The sequence below is a fragment of the Diabrotica virgifera genome, chromosome 3 (assembly GCF_917563875.1).
Source record: "Diabrotica virgifera virgifera chromosome 3, PGI_DIABVI_V3a".
In the NCBI taxonomy this organism is placed as follows: domain Eukaryota; kingdom Metazoa; phylum Arthropoda; class Insecta; order Coleoptera; family Chrysomelidae; genus Diabrotica; species Diabrotica virgifera.
Window position 1 is genome coordinate 106,918,837 of NC_065445.1, and position 20,535 is coordinate 106,939,371.

At 31.8% G+C, this 20,535-nt stretch overlaps 1 protein-coding gene and 1 long non-coding RNA gene across 5 annotated transcripts in view; both read left to right on the forward strand.

Annotated features, from left to right (window-relative positions):
• The window catches only part of LOC114341662 (putative inorganic phosphate cotransporter), a 125,713-nt gene extending 113,164 nt beyond the window's left edge, over positions 1 to 12,549 (forward strand). For all 4 annotated transcript variants that reach the window (XM_050646794.1, XM_050646791.1, XM_050646793.1 and 1 more), the window contains 2 exons: positions 2,506 to 2,750; positions 11,831 to 12,549. In XM_050646794.1, the coding sequence (XP_050502751.1) occupies positions 2,506 to 2,750; positions 11,831 to 11,989 (404 nt within the window). In that variant the 3' untranslated portion in view covers positions 11,990 to 12,549. The remainder of the gene's footprint in view (positions 1 to 2,505; positions 2,751 to 11,830) is intronic.
• Positions 12,550 to 16,581: 4,032 nt separating this feature from the next.
• Positions 16,582 to 17,060, forward strand: LOC126882027 (uncharacterized). Its single transcript, XR_007697084.1, has 2 exons — positions 16,582 to 16,810; positions 16,870 to 17,060. It is a non-coding gene; the product is annotated as an uncharacterized LOC126882027 (long non-coding RNA).
• The last annotated feature ends 3,475 nt before the right edge of the window (positions 17,061 to 20,535 follow it).

A 20,535-nucleotide genomic window follows, 5' to 3' on the forward strand; every position in this document is an offset into this window, starting at 1 on the left:
GAATTAAACACTATGTTTCAAGCGAAATTCATATTTTTTGACATACCTCGTATAAAATTTAAAAAAATTGACATCTTATGATTACATCTTAGTTTTTTGACTATTCAGACATTTTTATAAAGAATAACTTTTTTTCGCAAAATTATTGTTGTTTATTTGGGTTTATATGACTGCGGACACTAAATCCATTCGCCATTCGCAAAATTAATAATAACGGAGTTATCTTAAATAAAATTGATGTTGGGTATCCGTAATTTGAGGAAAATTTATTTTTTTTTCAATTAGAAGAGTGTAAATGCAGATTATAACATAATTTTTAATTACAAACAACTTTTATCAATGATAATTTTCGATATTGTGAAATATAAAGGCATTTTACTCTTGAGCGAAATTCATATTTTTGGAAGGACACGTGCCAACTCGTAACTCTTAATGACAAACTTTTTTAAATCAAAATGTACCTACACCGGCCAATTCGTAACTTTTCTACCTGACCAACTCGCAACTATATACAGGTGAATTCGAAACCATTGTTTAATAGTTGTTAGGTTAAAAGGTAAGAAATAAATTTGAACAGTAACGGATTAAGCCAACACGGGGCATATAGCATATTGTTATGTAAGCGAATGGTTCTTGGTTTGCTTAAAAACATGTTGTGTATTATATGTACCTATAAAAAATAACAAAAATTGAAATCTCTTTTGATTGAAACAATATTATATGTATAGACCAGGGCGGATCTGTAAAAAAACGTCTATTTGTGGATGTGCGAGGTGGCATTCGGATTTTTGCAGATAAAGTTAGGTGACAACTTCAATAATAATAATTGACTTATACTCCTTCTCAAATATGCCCGGAACATTAATAAAAAAAATTAAAATATTTCGAAAAACATTAATTTTTTTCTATATTCTTTTCTTATAACTTTAAAACGATTCATTTTGAAGCAAAGTCGTAGGGAATTAAAATAAAGATAATTGAATTTTTTATGATATACGACTAGTTAAAAATGTCTTAAATTATTACCCTTTCTGCAAAATAGCAATAAATACAAAATAAGGGGGCAAAATAAGCCTCTTTTTATTCAGTGTTTTTCAACAACTTTGGTTGCACTTAGAACCTTCGTAATTCGCATAGAAAATCCTTATGACATACTTAAATCGTCCACCAAATTTCATTAAAATCGACCTGATAGATTTTGCATAATAATTTTGCAATCTAAATTTTTTTAAAAAAGTTCAAATTTTTTAAAAACTTTCTGAACAGAAAGTAGACCATTTAGAAGTTTGCTAATTTTTTCACATATAAGGAGGCTCTCTACAGTCGGAAAAATGAAAGAATACCCATTAACGAACATATAAAACACGCTGTATTTTCCTGTCACCGTGTCACAAAGAAAATTGTCCAGTGCAAGTACATGTAACAATAATTATTACATGTACTTGGGCTGGCCAATTTTTTGTGTGACATGGTGACAGGAAAATACAGCGTGTTTTATATGTTCGTTCATGGGTATTCTTTCATTTTTCCTACTATACATGTCTAATACACTTTACAGAATTAAAATCGGATTATCTAAGAGGCCTCAGAACTGTTTTAAAGTTATAAACAATTTTTTGGCTTATAAACAAATACAGTGAGGACGTTTCAGTTGGAATAAATTCATTTTCTCGAGAATGGGCGTCTCTGGAGATAAATCCCGAAATAAGTCGATTTTTATTTTTAAATTCTAATTTTTTGGTATACATATCATACTAGTGACGTCATCCATCTGGGCGTGATGACGCAATCGATGATTTTTTTTAAATGAAAATAGGGGCCGTATGATAGCAGGCCATATGATTCCGTCGGTATAACAGGTTGCCTTGCAATCAGATGCAGAACAGTACCATAAATGTTTCCACTTTTTAGCACTTTCTTTAATTGAAATTTAAAATTATTTACCACCAATAACTTACACCCACGTGCACTCATTACGAAATCTGTTATCTGTTACAAGAATTTCAGTCATTTTCACAAAATTTATTTGGATTTTCTCTAGTAACTCTTCCAAGAGACAATACATAAATGATGAATACCTTTTACACCACCTTCAAAGAGAGTAATTTTTACAGGTACATACCTGGAATACCGGTATTCAATTATCAACATTACTTAAAAATAAAAGTTACTAATTCATCGGTAGTTAGTGGGTTATCGAAGAATTAACTGCCCGCCAGAGTTACGAGTTGGCCTGTAATTAGGATGGGGGATTAAAATAGTTACGAATCCACCGAGATCCTTTTGGAAATACCTCGTATATTATTGATAAAATTTGATATCTGATAATTGCATCTTAGGTTTTACACTATGCAGAGCACTTTATGCAGAATAACTTTTTTTCGTAAAATTGATATTAAAAAAGTTTCCCATATGGTTTCAAGTTACGCAGACACACTGTATGAAAATATTTAAAACAATGTATCTAATTGTAATATATGTACTAACTTATGTTTTATTTTGTAGGAATACTTGGTCCTGCGATTGCATTAGTAGTTCTGAGTTTTCTTCCAGACTCCCAAAGTACTCTCAGCATTATCATGTTGGTCATTGCTGTAGGTATAAATTCTGCAGCTTTTGTAGGATTCCAAATTAATCCTGTTGATTTGGCACCCAAGTACTCAGGAGTACTCATGGGTATTGGCAACGGATCTTCCAATATATGCTCAATTCTAGCTCCCTTAGCTGTTCAATTTGTGGTTGTTCCTGAGGTAAGTCGATATTATTTTCTTAACTACTACTACTATCGGTTTACAGCGTTCTCCGACGCCTTCCGACTCCTAACCGCCATTCTTTTTTGTTTAACCATAGACCTGGAGATGTCTCTTTTCTCTAGTTCTTTTTCAATTCCCTCCCTCCAGCTTCTTCTCGGCATTCCTCTTTTTCTTCTCCCTTGTGGTGTCCATGCCAAAATCTGCTTAGGGATCCTGTCATCTGGCATTCTCTGTACATGGGCGTACCATACTAGTTGTTTTGTTTTTATGTCATCAATAACTATTGTATGTGTGACTCCCATCATTTCTCGTATTCTCTCATTTGGTATCCGATCTCTTCTTGATTTGCCTGCTGCTCTTCTCCAGAAGTCCATTTCTGTTACTATAGTAACATTTTCTCCGTTCTTTGTTTCAGTGGCCAGACTTCACTGTCATATGTGATTATACTTTTAAGTAGGTATGCTATTGTATATGAGCTGTTTGTTCGCTTTAGAGACTGTCTGGTCCCACAGAATGCCGTTCATCATGGATGTGGCTTTCCTACCCTGTAGGTTTCTGTCTTTTATATCAGCGTCGAGTGTTCCATCTTGAGTTATCTTCATGCCCAGGTACTTGTATATATCGCAGTGTTTAATTTCTACCCCATTGTCTAATTCTTTGTTCCTCCAATACACATGGCTTCAGTTTTCTTAATGTTGACTTCAAGACCCCATTTGTTATATTCTTCTATTAGCTTCCGCGTCATGTAACTCAGGTCGTCATGATCCTGAGCAATCAGAATTTGGTCATCAGCGAAACATAAAGTGTATAGTGTTGTGTCGTCAGTGAGAGGGATTCCCATGCCATTACATTTTCTTTTCCACAGCTTGAGTGCTTGTTCCAGATACATTTTAAAGAGGGTAGACGAAATACAACAACCCTGCTTCAATCCTTTCGTGACCTTAAGTCCCTCAGACATCCTTGATCCAGTTTTAATTTTTGCAGTCGTTCCATTATACAGACTTTGGACTGCTTTGATAAGACCATGTTTAATGTTGGTTTGATATAGGGTTGACCATAGTTTGCTGAGGGGCACACTATTTTCTTAACCACTTTATTAATATAAAGGGAATATAAATTGCTTAAAAGTCTAAAGATTTTATCGGAATCTCGAACGGACCAAATGGAATATTTCGCGTACAAAAAAGAACTATGAGTATTGGCATCAGGAATGTATAGAATATCAGCGGATAGATGGAGGAATCCATTCAAGAAATTATCAAGTTAGATAATATGGATATAGTCGCCTGAAAATGTTCTGTTAGAGACGAATGTTACGAATTCCTTGGTCTAACCGTAGGACAAATAATTCAATTTTAAGGGAGCTAAAAGTGAGACGACTTCTCCAGTAAAGTTCATCTCTAATAGTTAAAATACTTTGGACATGTTATGAGAGCAAACACAGAAAACATGGACTCATTAAACAGGAAAAGGTGGAAGGCCGAAGATCACGAGGAAGATCCCTAACAAGATGGATCGATAAAATTACAGGAATATGCAAAACACTTATATATGAGTTAACTTTGAGGTAATACACGATAATATCTTCTTCTAATTCTTCTATCGACCGTGTTTAGACTTAGACCTCTCCCAACTCCCTCAATCAATCTCTATCCTGAACAACATACTTCCACTTTGTTCTGGCTACATATTCTTTATATATCATCTGCCCATCTCATATTTTATGTGGTCTTCCTCTTGGTAATTTACCTTCGTGCCTACGAAGCTCCATTTTAGTTTGAAAATTTATGTTTTTATATCCTTGACTTTTGTTTTTAATCTTACTCAGTCATTCATTTTTTATCATTTTTTATCATTTTTTATCTATTCAGTATTCCGAAAATTGATCTTTCCATTTGCATTTCTGTTATGGCTAGTTTATTCATATTTGTCTTGGTTAGGCTCCAGGCTTGACATCCATAGTAGGCCGGGCCGAAAATTTTTTTTTATTTTTATACACGGCTAGTTGCCAAAAGTTGGGACTAGTATTTATATAATCCTATACCAAATTTGGGCCAGTTTAAAAAATATTTAATCGGGCCCTTAAAAAATTTTTTTTTGGTCGAATTTTTTTTTAAATTCTTGTACAAGGCTTGTTGCTAAAAGTTGTAACTAGTATTTATATAATCCTATAGCAAATTTGGGACGATTTACAAAGTAATTAACCGGGACCCCCTGCCTTTTAAGAATTTTTATATTGTTAAAAAAATGTTTGGGGCTATTAAAAAAGCTTCTGTTGTCATATTCTATTATTAAGCAAAAGAAAGATAATACAGTAGACAGGAAAAATACTTAAGCTTTTAAATGCCGTTTTAGAAGATCTAAACTAAATCTTCAAAGATAATACAGTGCTGGTCATCGACAAAAATAAAATTCGGAGAGGAGTTAAGGGAAACAGACTGCAACTCCAGCATGGGAATAAAAATTTAAACAAGTCAATAATGAAGGGCTACACTTTGATGAAAGGAAAGATCAAACCATGGTATTCGGAAAGCCGAGACGAATTATGAAAACTAAAGACCATATAGCTTTAATTGAAGGACCCGGTAGTTTATATTTTGGGTACTTGGATCTTAGCCAGTCTCGTGTCATAGATATTGTCGAAGGAATATTAGACTAGTTACAAAGCCATAATATAGATCTAAGCAAATTAGGTGTTATGGGATGTGATGGTTCAAATACATATAAATACGGGCTGGAAGGTGGAATCATACGAATTGTAGAATGGCGAGTAAATAAACCATTACAGTGGAGTGTATGCCCGTTGCACGCTAATGAACTTCCTTTGCGATATTTGCTGCAAAAACTAGATGACCACACAAAAGGTCTCTATTCATATTCTGAGCCGATTGGATACCTTCTTTCCAATTACGAAAAATGCCTGTTATTAAAAAAAATGCCTCGAAATGCATTACGAAAAATGCCTCTTGTAAATGAAAATGATCCAAGTTCAGATCAATAGTATTTGTCCAAACTATCCTAAGCAATAATTGGAGATGGAATACGTTCTCAAAGTTTAACAGAGAAAAGTCCAGGGAAGATGGCACACACACGTTGGTTCACGACAGCTAACCGCATTCTTAGAGTTTATGTAGCTACAACTGATCCTTGAGAAAGCTTAAAGATTTTAGCTGAGTTTGTAATACAAGTATATTCACGTATGAGGTTTGAGATAAAAACACATCAAAAATTGGAATATGGTGCCAGGCATCTATGGAAATCAATGCAGCCCTCGAGAGATTTTCCGAATAATGTCTCATCAATTTATCAATAAAGTTATTTAAGACAATGCTTAGTTTGCGCACCCGGAAATCATTCAAATTTGTATGTTAACAGATTAACGTCAACGTATTAGAGAGGATGCTCTCAGAAGGATTTTAAAATGTAGGAAGGCCAATATAAAAATTGTGCTTTCATAGTATCCTTAATCCCTAAATCAATTTCAATGCAGAAGATTACATAGATCTCATAGACTGGATGAATAGTACTGTAACATATCCTCCTCTAATACAGCATTTAACAGACGAAGAATAATTGTGGGACATGGTGAAACAAGTTCCAAAGTTTGACAATTTTCCTTGCCATACTCAATCGGTGGAGAGGTGTGTGAAGATAATTACTGATGCATCAATAAAAGTGTGTGGTGAAGAATCTAGAGATGGTTATATTCGAGCTAAACTTGATGCCAGAAAGAATTAGCCACTATTTGAAAGTAAATCTCGACACTATGCTTCAAGGGATGAGTAAGTAAAAATGTTGGGCAAAGGAGGGTGGGCGAGTGGAACTCACCGTGCAGCAACCTCATCGTGGTGAGTTCTGGGTTAAATGAATATACGAAATAATGTTAAATATGTGCATAATAGTTCAATATAAAAACCTTTTGTGCCGAATATTGATTCAAGCAAAAAGCTGCACAGTTCACGGCGCAAAAATAGTAAATAAATATGCATTGGTTACCCCTCTCTTATATTTTTAGTCCTGGGGGCCGGTTAAATCTTTTTAGATCATGATGAAAATTTTTTAACAAGATAGTAGCATTGATATTAATATCTTAGATACTAGCCCGCCCCAAAAATAAAGCAAAAAAAATAATTTTTTTAGGACCCCGGGGGCCCGGTCAAAAATAATTTAATTCGGCCTATGTTTGGTACACAGTATTAGGACTACCATAAACAACTCTTTTTTACTAGCCCTTTTAAAATTTCCCAAAAATTTTTTTTTTGTCCTTTTTCGGCCCGGCCCAATCCATAGTTCATGCTAGGAAGGAACCAGCCAGAAGGCACCAGATGTTTCTTCTCAAGATTTGAGGTATTTTGCGGTTCTTAAGTATCCAACTTAAGTTTGACAAATCCTGCCCATGCTATAATAGTCATGATCTAGCGATTTCCATACTTTGGTTCTCTTTGTCAAGTTTCAGAATTTGGCCTAGGTAGACATATTCCTGGAATTATTCTATCTCACTGCAATTTATAGTTATACGTCTTGGGTCGCCTGTGTTTGTCATTGTTTTTTTTTGTCATATTCATTTTTAGGCCGACGCGACGCGACGTATTGGGAGCTGCCTGCGAGTTACTCCACCATAATTTGCAGTTCCTCGAATGTACTCAGCCCAGTCGGGATAGCATTTGACCTTGCATTACGATCTGCCCCAAATTTTATATCTTTGGGGGGGGGGGGGTCAGTAGTAGTATAAATTTAAAATCTCGACTGAATTTGACCGTTGCGTTAGCCGCCATCTTGATTTTAAACGAGAACCGTTTTTGCTTAATATCTCCACCATTTTCAACTTTTCGACAAAAGTGTACAAATTGAAATTGTTGAAAATGCGATTTTCTATAATTCCGTTAATTATAATTTTTTTCGTGCGGTCGATATTTTCTGAGTTATGGGGGAAAAATAGTGACAGTTAGAGCCAGGCGCGGATACAGGGGGGGGGGTCAAAGGGTCTATAGACCCCCCTATTGTATTTAGTCTATAAGTATTTTTTTATTATTTATTATTTTTTTTCTGTCAACTTTAAACTTTAAGGCATCAGTAGACCACTAAATTAAACGACAACCGCTTCCAAAGAATTATTGAAAGAAGCAGTAAAATCTAATAAAACCAGCCTTTTCTGAAAAATAAATTGAAGCCGCATTTGTTTGGGTATACCCTATTCCACGAACATACGCCTGTTTTGGATTAATTCGACAACGAATATTTTACTGTGTAAAATAAGAAGAACGAAAGTAAATTGCAAATTACATTGTTGTTTATTGGAATAATTATTAGCGCCATTTACTTTCGTACTTCTTATGTTGCACAATAAAATATTCGTTGTCGAAGTAATCCAAAACAGGCGTATGTTCGTGGAATGGCCCATACCGACGGAGCCATAAACAACGGAAATATTTTTCTCAATTCAAAGAATAACAGAAATGATAATATCTTAAAATTCAAATACATTACACTGGGTATAAACCTTACCTCTTGAAAAGTCACGTTTCAAATTTGCGGTAGGTACAATAAAGATATAAAAATTTGAATTTTACTATTTAGATAATCCATGCGTACCTACCCATTGATGGTAGAAAGGTTAATCTCTATGGTAAAGAACGACCAGTGAGATTAATAGTCGTGAATTGTCCATTGATCCTTTTGATACCGTAGGTATCTGGGATTATATAGTGTATTTTATCCTTAGAGTAAGTGTGAGTCGTATGTCTAAATCTGGAAAATATAATATTTGAGCAGTGTTGCCACAGGTCTTGGACAAAATTTCGGGAGACTGCTCCTATTTTTTCGGTGGAAGTCGTCAAATTTCTGTAGATTCCATTTTTGCTTCTTTTGCTATTACATTGCAAAAAAATTATACTTTAGGTACCAGTATTCAAAAATAAACTACATTCATCATCATATAATGATCAATAATCAACATTCATCATAAAAATCATTCAAAGTTCAAAATCGGTATACCTTAAAAAAATGTATTTTCTCGGCTTTCTAGGTATTATAGAGCAATTTTCTTCATTTTTTTTAATCCAAAGTAACTCGAGTAGAGCCGTCTAACTAACGCAATACTAAATATTAGGGATGCTTTAGTTTTGTTATAAGGAATTAATTTATTTATAATAAAATAAAACTGCATATTTTTTCCTGTTGTAGACTTTTTAAAAAAACTTACCACACGTGTATCTATTAACGTTCAAAATACAAATATTCTTATTTGAAAGCTGTATAATTGTTTAAACAAGTTAAAAAATTTTGTTATAATAAATAATAGTTATTAGTTATTAACATTTATAAATTCCTGCAAAAATAAGGGTTTTTTGCAATTATCTCCAATTGTTTATGTATTTCAAATTAGAAACTATTAAGATCTAGAATATTTATTTGAAACATTTTTCTCTAAAATCTACAAGGAATGTTTTATTGGCAAAAACATCGTTTAAAAACAAAACAATGTCGGATATTGAAGCAATTGAGAACGAGAAAAATTTTTAATGTTGGTGATGACAAAGGACAAAGGACTGCGGGTCATAAAATTGATATCGGTAAATCCGTATCTGCTTATTCGCACTTTGTGTCACAAGCTAGTAAAAGCAATTCAAGAATTCTTGAAAATTGACTAAACTCTGCTGCCAAATCTATCCGCTAAAAAAATTTTGTAATAATTTTGATTTTTCGGTAGAAAAAAAGGACAATTAGGTAGATCGGTAGATTTGACAGGTATTCAGTAGATCTACCGAAAGAACGGTAGCTGTAGCATCACTGTATTTGAGGTAGGTCTGGCCCCCCCTATTATGAATTTCTAGAGCCGCGCCTGGTTAGAGCATAATTATTGATTTATTGAATTATCTCGTTTATTAGTTTTACAACAAATCTGAACCTATACAAAAATGAAGAGAATTAAATTTTGTACAATTTTGATTTCTTTAATTTTTTTGATAAAATGAATATTTAAGGTAGAACGTATGCGGTAAAGGTGCGAGCGTAAGACCTGATTGATTTTATAGCAATTGTTTTTGTTCAATATCTCCGCCATTTTCAACTTTTCGACAGAAAGTGTAAGGACTGAAATTGTTGAAATTACGATTTACTACAATTTTCGAGAGAACCAGTGGTGGGTCTACGAGGGGGAATGGGGAAATCCCCCCCAACAGGGTCCAAAATTTAAAAACAAATTGTTGAAATATTAAAATATGTTAGCTGACATAAATCTTAATTATCGATTCAACCAAATATAGCCAAATTCAACCAATAAAACCCGCTAGTTAATAAAATTAAGTGAACTTAATGCATGTAAGTTATTATTTATGTCTTTTATGAACTTAGTTTGGTTGGTGTTTCATTGGAAGTTTCAAAAATTGTTTAAAATATAATTCTCTTTATTTTTGGTAAAGTACAATTATGTCGGAAAGTTAATAATAAATGAGACAATTCAATAATTATGCTTCCCCTCCGCTTCCACTATTTTCCCCCTTAACACGGAGCATATTGATCGCATAAAAAAATTGTGGAAAAAAAATTGTAGGAAATTGCGTTTTCAACAATTTTAGTTCGTACGGTTTTTGTCGAAAAGTTGAAAATGGCGGAGATATTAAGCAACAACCGTTCTCCTTTAAAATCATTATGGCGGCTAATGCAACCGCGGAATTCAGTCTAGATTTTAAATTTACACTACTATTGATCTCCCCTAAAGGATAGAATTATAAAATTTGAGGCAGCTCGGAAACAAGATTCAATTCAGTAATTATGCTCCCCCACCACTTTTTATTATTTTCCCACTTAACTCGGAAAATATCAACCGCATGAAAAAAATTGTTAACAAGAAATTGTAGAAAATTATATTTGGAACAATTTTAGTTGAAAATGGCGTAGAAATTGAACAAAAACGATTATTGCTACAAAATCAACCGGGTTTTACGCTTGCGCCATTACCGCATACGTACTACCTTAAATAATATTAACTTTAGCAAAAAAAGAAAGAGATCAAAATTGTGTAGAATTTAATTCTCTCTATTTTTGTATACGAACATTTTTGTCGTACAACTAATAATAAACGAGATAATTCAATAATTATGCTCTAACCGTCACTATTTTCCGCCTTAATTCGGAAAATATCGACGGCACGAAAAATTGTAACAATAGAAAGGATAGAGATTATCACATATTCAACAATTTTGGTTGTTATACTTTTTGTCGAAAAGTTGAAAATGGCGGAGATATTGAGCAAAAACTGTTCTCGTTTAAAATCAAGATGGCGGCCAACGCAACTGCGGAATTCAGTCGAGATTTTAAATTTACACTACTATTGAGCCCTCCTAAAGATTAGAAAAATAAAATTTGGGGCAGCTCCTAATGCAAGGTTAGGCCTGTTATTCGTCTAACCCGAGTGGACTATCACTATAATCACGATGTTGTCAGCGAATCTGAGGTTTAACTTTTACAATTTTTTTACAGGCGATTTTCTACAATTTTTGTTAATATTTGTTTTCCTGCGGTCGATATTTTCCAAGTTAAGGGGGAAAATATTTGAAAGGAGGAGCATAATAATCATTATTACCTATTGAATTGAATATCATTATTGAGCTGCGGTCAATATGTTTCGAGTTAAGAGGGAAAATATTTGATAGGGGGAGCATAATTATTATTGAATTAAATCTCTTTATTGAACTGCCCCAAATTTTACAATTATAACCGTTAGGGGAGGTCAATAGTATTGTAAATTTAAAATCGCGAATGAATTTTACCGTTACATTAGTCGCCATATTAATTTTAAAGGAGAACCTTTATTGCTCAACATATCCGCCATTTTCAACTTTTCGACAAAAATGGCAGGAACTGAAATGGTTGCAAATGAGATTTCCTTTAATTTGTTTATTACAATTTTTATGAGGTCGATATTTTCCGAGTTAATGGAAAAAATAGTGTAGAAGGGAGGAGGTAGTTTACAATATAATTGTATCTACATAAAGCAAAATGGAGAGAATTATATTTTAAACAATTTTAATCTTTCATTTTTTTCTCACCATCAGAATTATTCTTTACCTTTTTAGACTGATAAATCGCTTTGGAGGATAATTTTTATCGTAGCAGCCTGTGTCTACACTGCAGCCGCCATTATTTTTATCATCTTTGGGTCAGCCGAAGTTCAACCTTGGAATGACAAAGAGCAGAACAACGAAAAAGAAGAAAAAAATAAAGAAAAAGTCTGAACAATCAAAATTAACGATTGAACATCTTTAGTTCACTTCAATGGTACTAAAAGTGTATCTGTGATATATTTTAATTTTTCTTTGCACGAGATAAAAAGTTTATAGAAGCATACTGGTAACTCAGTAGCAAACAATATTACCAGCAAAATAATAAAATTTGAAAGATATATAAAATTATTTGTTATATTTTATTTTTAAATATTGTTTTATTTTTTAAAATACCAACTGTACTAACTGAAAATATTTTTATTAAAATACGATCAAAATTATTTTAGTTTTATATTGTTTTTACTCTATTTGTTATTTTTTGGATTTATTGGCCATGTATTGTTCTTTTTAAATTGTTTTTGTCCTTACGGAGTACTTTTGTGTTTGCTTAACTGTAAATACATGTGCAATAAATACAATACGTCCATTGTGAAAACCAAGATTTTATTTAATGTGGAAAAAGATTGTTTAATTTTTAATTGTTTAAAAGTCTTGAAGTGTATTATATATTGTTTTCTTTTAAATTCTTTAAACTATGATTAGTTTTTAGGAAATATATGTTTTGTAATATTTGTGTTTTGTATACTGTGTATGCGAGATGATAATGATAATAAATATAAATCATTTTAAATAAAAATATATATATATTTTTTATTTTTGTGTATACTTATTAACACTTAATAAAATTTAAACTTTTACAAAATGTGCGTCTATAAAGTAATGCATAAATTCATTATTTCGTAAACCGGCGACTTTGAAGAAAAATCTCGAAATAGGTCGATTTTTATTTTTAAATTGCGATTTTTTGGCATATATAGGTTATCATACTACTGAGATCATCAATCTAAGCGTGATGACGTAATCGATGATTTTTTAAAATGAAAATAAGGGTCATGTGATAGCTCATTTGAAAGGGTATTCAACTCTCTATTCAAAAATATAAACTATAACATAATTATTTATAGAGGGTGTTCAAAAAAATCTTTTAATTAAATTATTTAATACAAAAAGAAGAATACAGTAAAACCCTGCAAATGCGAACTAATTTGGGGGACTAATTATTTCAAATTCAGAAAAGTTCGGATTATCCGAAAGTTAGCCTACTATAAGTATACTATTATAATATTATAGTATACTATTATGGTAATTTAAAGCTTTCGTTGTCGTTGATTTTGAGCAAATCACGATTTGAGATTTTGATGTTCACGAAAGAGTGTGGACAATATTTTTGGACTTAATTGACTGTACGTATATTTTGAAGTACGTATTCATTTTTAAGAAATTTTAGATGTCAAAGTAAATACTATTAATCCTACATTGTTCAATTTTCTGGTTTTACTCTGTATTTTAAGTTTTTGTTGTGAATTTTTAAATTTTTTTCACTTTCAGTTGGTTCGGATTTGTCTAACGTTCGGATTAGCGGGGTTCGGATTTGCGGGGTTTTATTGTATATGTAATTTATTTTATTCAAAATACGTTTTCCTATTGTCAGATAACTGAAAAAAAAATGTTTATTTGAAAAATAAACATTGGTTCTCGCTTAAACGAGTATGTTAAAACTACCATGAGGTAGGTGGGTGGCAGCTTTAACATTGAATTCAAGTAAAAAAGTATATTTATTTCTCAAATAAACATTTTTTCCAGTTTTCTGACAATAGGAAAACGTATTTTGAATTAAATAAATTACATTATATTCTTCTTTTTGTCTCAAATAATTTAATTTAAAAAATTTTTTGAACACTGTAGAAATAATTATTAGAAAAGGCGAAAACGGCGGGTTCGTTAGAAAAAATATTCCCATGAGATTTTTTTGCATAATCACATTCGTGAGACATCCCAGAATAAGGTTCAAGAAGTCGCCCATGTGAAAAGTGGTCCAACTTTTTTAACAATTTTTTTTAATCAAATTGCAAAAATTAATATTTTTGGCCCGTACAAATTTTTGTTAGGTTTTTTTTACACCATTCTGGACAAAAAAAGGTCTCTTGTAATTTTTCTCTAAAGTTGATCGTTTTCGAGTTATAAACAATTTAAAATTGAAAAAAACGAAAAATGGCGATTTTCAAGGCTTAATAAATTGGTTAAAAGTTATTACTATGGAAGTCAGAAAGTAACTATATCAAAGTCCCGCCCCCCCCCCCCCTCCCCTACAAGATCCTGAAGAAATTTTTGTCATAATTTAATTACTAAGCTGTTATTTTTAAGTAATAATAAGGAGCGCCAGCACGTCTTAGACGGCCGTCTATGGTGAGTGCGAGAGAGATGCCATTCCGGCAGTCCAATGGGGAATCTTACTCGCACTCACATTTACAGCCGCGTCAATACGCTCTTACGGCTTATTGTTAATAATTAAAAATAACAACTTAGTAATAAATTAATGGCACAATTTCTTCAGGATCATGTAGGGGGAGCCTTAATATTTGATTTAGTCACTTTCTAACTTTCATAATAATAATTTTTAACCGAGTTATTAAGTCTTAAAAATGGCAATTTTTGCGTTTTTCAAATTTTAAATTGTTTATAACTCGAAAACCATCAACTTTAGAGAAAAATTACAAGAGAACTTTTTTGTCCAGAATGGTCTTAAAAACCTAAAAAAATTGTCCAGACCAAAAGTAATAATTTTTGCAATTTGATTAAAAAAAATTGTTAAAAAAAATTTGGGCCACTTTTCTCGTGGGCGACTTCTTGAAGCTTGTCTAGGGTGTATTAAAAATGTGATTGTGCTAAAAATCTCATGGGAATATTTTTTCCATCGAACCCGCCGTTTTCGCCTGGTCAATATGTTAATATTTATATTTTTGAATAGAGAATTGAATATCCTTTCAAATGAGCTAACACATGACCACTATTCTCATTTAAAAAATCATCGATTTCGTCAACACGCCCAATGGATGATGTCACTAGTGTAATATATATACCAAAAAATCGTAATTTAAAAATAATAATCGACCTGTTTCGGGATTGTTCCTCAAAGTCGCCGGTTTACGAAATAATGAATTTATGCGTTACTTTATGGATGCCCTTTATAAAGATTTTATAATTTAAAAATAATCAAACACAGTCAATATTTATTTAATGTATCTACCTAAAGCTTTTTATAATTTTTTGAATTCTACACGAATAAATTTAAGTGAGATCATCGAAAAATTAAAAAAAAATATTTAGTAAAAAAAATTTAACTATAAATGCATATTATGTATGTATTACCAAAAATTACTAATAGGTCTGGATCCCGCGTATGAAAAAAAAGTTGATTAATAGCAAGCTGAAAATTTGTTAATAGCTTAAGGGTGTCTAGTAGGATAAACTTTGATATCTGGGAACACTGGAACAGGGGTAGTTTTAATTGTGGAACAGTTTAAAAATTTGGAACAGTCAGACCACGAAAACGGCACATTTATTTTGTCCGACAGAATAGACTTAAACTCTCCGAACAGAGATTAAACTCTCATGCAAAAATCAGACTGCTATTTATAACCTGTCATAATTCCTGTCATTTGACATATTCTACATGTTCCACTCATTAAAACGTCCATTTGGTGATAAATAGCAGTCTGATTTTTGCATGAGAGTTTAATCTCTGTTCGGAGAGTTTAAGTCTGTTCTGTCGGACAAAATACATGTGCCGTTTTCGTGGTCTGACCGTTCCAAATTTTTAATCTGTTCCACAATTAAAACTTTCCCTGTTCCAGTGTTCCCATATATCAAAGTTTGTCCGACTAGACACCCTTAAGCTATTAACAAATTTTCAGCTTGCTATTAATCAACTTTTTTTTCATACGCGGGATCCAGACCTATAATACTAAAACTATAAAATTAGAAATTTTCTAATTCCAGGTTAGAAACAAAAAAATTAATAAGGCCATCGGTACATAATTCTCAAATATTTACGGATATCCCTATGTTTTCTGTCTTTACACGGCAAATTACGTGTAGTAAAATTCTCTCTGGTATGGATACGTAAACTTTATAGAATAGAATAGAATAGAAATATGCTTTTTTCTACGAGAGTGCAAAAATATCTACTTTCGCGCACGCATTTTAGTTTAGAAAGTTTCACTTTTCCGCACGCGTGTTACTTTAGATATGTTAATATGGCCTTAAAGTAATTATAATACATGCAATAAACTAATATTTAGATAAGGGAAAATGAAAATGTAGTATGTCAAAGTGTGTAAATAATTTTATTTCCTTAGCTGAGCGCTTTCGATATAAACGTCATCATCGGAGCTAATGCTAAAATAAAAAAAGAGATCTTGTAAGAACAAGAAGTACAAAACTCTTTTTTTACTTACGTCAAATACTAAAAAAGTACCGCTACATAGAGGTGTAAAAAAGTGCATCTTAGGAATGTACATTTGATTTTTAAATTTTGAATGCTAACTTAGTCCTCCGTACAACAGCAAACAGCAAAAAAACAGAAAGAAACGGCCACATACACGTTGCACAAAAACATATAAACTTTTTTCATAGTCCGGGTGTCGATATCACCCGTCCATCCTTGGCCTAGTAACAACAGCTGACTGACAAGGTCGGATATTCAAATCTGCTTTTATCTGTTCTGCGTTGATAAAAGCAAATTTGAATATCCGACCTTGTCAGTCAGCTGTTGTTACTAGGCCAAGGATGGACGGGTGATATCGACACCCGGACCATGAAAAAAGTTTATATGTTTTTGTGCAACGTGTATGTGGCCGTTTCTTTCGGTTTTTTTGCTGTTTGCTGTTGTACGGAGGACTAAGTTAGCATTCAAAATTTAAAAATCAAATGTACATTCCTAAGATGCACTTTTTTACACCTCTATGTAGCGGTACTTTTTTAGTATTTGACGTAAGTAAAAAAAGAGTTTTGTACTTCTTGTTCTTACAAGATCTCTTTTTTTATTTTAGCATTAGCTCCGATGATGACGTTTATGTCGAAAGCGCTCAGCTAAGGAAATAAAATTATTTACACACTTTGACATACTACATTTTCATTTTCCCTTATTCATTCAATTGTGTACAAACTTATCAGTCTTTCAACTATTAATATTAATTTAGATATTATTTACTAATTTGTTTCAAATATATCTTATTGTGTTCCTGTTTTAATTAAATTAACGCGACAATTCGATGAAATAAAATTATTTTGACATAATATTCGAAAGTCAAATCGGTAGACAATAACAGTCGTTTTGAATCATCGTCATGGAAACCAAGATCGTCGTCATGCTAACTAATTATATTGAAAGTTTGGTTTTGACAACCTTGTCAGAGAATTAATTTGTGTATGTATTTTCATATTAATTTATTAAGATTTGGTAATTTTTTTAAAGACTTTTAGAAAAAATATTGTTCCTAACTCTTGCAGAAAGTCTCTTTTCCGCACTCGACTGTTTGCCGAACTCCCGCTTCGCGTCGTTCGGCAAACTGCAGTCGCGTGCGGAAAAGAATGCCTTTCTGCACTTGTTAGGAAAATAACTATATTGTCATGAAAAACTGTACAATTTTATCGACAAAGCTTACAAAAAGTCAAGAAAACAAAACAATAACAATTCAATTTACTAAAATTACATAAATCGTCAGTATAAATTAAAAAAAAATAATAATAATGAAGTTAACCAGTTAATCAGTTGCAAAACTTAAAAATTTAAATAACTTGCAAATTGCATAGTCTACCTAGTAATTAAGTTTAAAAGTTAAGCTGCTGCATATGACACCCAAATACAGATGAAAACAGATGACTTGACAACGTCATCATTAACTTTAAAGATGGCTTTTGAATGTTCTTGGATAACTGTAACTTTTATAATTAATTGCCTTAATTATTAATTCAAATAATTAATATGATTATTTTTTGATGATTTTAACTTCCAATTGTATAGCAAGATATTTGATCACGTGTTTAATTCTGTCCAATCAGATTAAAATTATACTGAGAATTATCTACTGTAGAAAATTACCGATAGAATTTTTTTAAGTAGATTTTTTCTGTTTAATGGCAACCAGTTTCCTAGTTTTGACAACTGTCACATTTAAGAAAATATCCATAATATACGTATTAAAAAATAATCTTACGAATATCACACGACAGTAAGAATAAATAAGAAAATAATGCTTCATTTTTACTCAAATTTGTTGTCATTGGGCAATAGCCACTCGAGCCCTGCGGGCTCTCGTGTCTATTGCCAGACAACAAATTTTCGAAAAACTGTCGCATTATTTTCAGTTTATTTTCACTCTCTTGTGATATTATACCCGATAATTTTTTCACTAACTATGTATTCAGTGATTGTAATAATTTATCTACTGTACAACAAAAACTAATAATCAATCAAGAAAAGAGGAAAAGTGATAAAGTGATTTTTTAATAATATATTGTTACTATGAAACGCTTACAATTTTGAAGATCTTTAACAACAAAATACTTGGATCACTGAATATATCCTGGTGTATTCTCTGCTTGGATCTTCCATAAATATTAATCAATAAATAACTTTTTATTAAGTTCACGCCTTAAATCAATTATTTATCAAAAATACACTATGAATATTATTTAATCAGCAACTCAAAATATTCCCGATGCCATGTAAAATATTTAAAATTGTCACTGTCTGACTGACAATATGTTGACAATATTCTATTCGACTGTTGCATGACAAAGATATATTTGGAAAATATTACCACGGACATTGTGTTCATTTTTTTCGAATCCTGAAAAAAACCAATAAATATTTTTGAAAAATTTAAACGCAGAATGAAAGACTAAATTACTGCCGAGAGCCGAAAGTCCCTTAAAATAAACAGTTTATTTTGAATGAGATATTTGAAATTAAAAATCACACTACATTTTCTCTTAGTTTTTCACCTCTGTAACTTATTAAAATAAACATTATAGAAGTTCTCAGGAACTTTCGGCCCTCGCTAATAACGTAATCCTCCATTCTGCGTTTAAATTTTTCAAAAATACTTATTAGGTTTCTCATGCTTCGAAAAAATTGAATCACATTTGAACAGCATTGGAACAGTAACTACGTACCCATCCTCTTAAAAATGAAAGTATTAAAATATTGTTCTGAAACTATTTTATTTTGGTTTTAATGCTATTTACTATTTTAGTTGGGAATAAGCCACAATTTTACTTTGAAATTAAGTTTATTTGAAGTTTCGATTTCCACTTCGGAAATCGTTATCAAAATTAAAAACGTTAATAAAGTACACAAACTTTGTTTTTGTTAGTTGGTAAAAAGTTCTTATTCATACTGAAAATTCAGACATTTATTATACATTTAAAATAGACGACTGGAGAACATCCGTCATAAAAATCATAACATGTGATTTGTCTGTAAAAAGACAGCCGCATGCCATGATGACAGTAAAATTCTCGTGTTAGTGATCCCACAGTAAATCGCGATGAAAAACCAAAGAAAAAATCTTTATGACACTATCCCAACATGGTAAGTATTTGGTCTTTCATTTAGTTTACTCTCAAAATTAACACCAACCTCTGATTTTATATGTATGTTATTTTAAAATATAAATAATGATGTATCCTCGATATCTTGTTGACTTACTAATCGTGGTATTTTCTTTCTTTTCACTATTTTAATATGGGTAAACAGATTCTATTGCATTCTGCCGAGGAATTTGCGACACAACTGGTTTCATCTAAGATAATAGGGATGTTCACTAATTTTTAAATATAGTTAAATTCAATAGATTACAAGGTATATAAAAACGTAACAATCATAAAACTGTTTAAAAATGTATATTTTTTAAGATAAATGAGTTCAAAATGTTGATTTTCTTGGAGGCTAGAAAAACGGTACCCTGCAGCGAGGCTACGGTCTGTGACGTCAGCAGTCGTAACGTCTTTGATCGACGACTAGTTTTGTATACTTATTTACTCAGTGTATTTGAATGTGCGCAATTTTTTACGTATTTAATTATTAAAAATAAAGCCAAATAAGTGGTGTTTTGTTCCTGGGTGTGTAAATACATCAAAAAACAGTTCTGACAAGATTTTTATTACCGTTCCAGCCAATTTAAAACAGAAAAAGAAATGGTTATTGTTGCAGCTAGAACTTAAAATAACTAACTTAAAGAACTAACTTAATAAAATAAACATTATAGAAGTTTTCCAGAGACTTTCGGCCCTTGGTAATAATGTAATTGTTCTTTCTGCATTTACATTTTTCAAAAATACTTATTAGTTTTCTAGGATTCGAAAAAAATGAATGAATTTAAATAGCATTGGACCAAGATTTTGCACCTACCCCCTTAAACAGTAAATGAAAAAGTTTCGGGACCTCAAATTTGTATTCCCTAAACTGGGATATTCCTAAAAACGGGATTCTAATAATACATACAGTAAAAGTAAACCTTGAAATAACTACATGTGAATGTAGGTATGACTTTATATTATATTAAAATCATTAATAATTTAGTGAAAAGATTGGTTGAAATGAAAATGTATAATACTCAAGTTCAAAAATATTTTTTACCTTGGAACAGTTGTCAACTCGAAATACGAAACAACCGAAATAAGATCTAGAGTTGAAAAGGACAAGCAACATT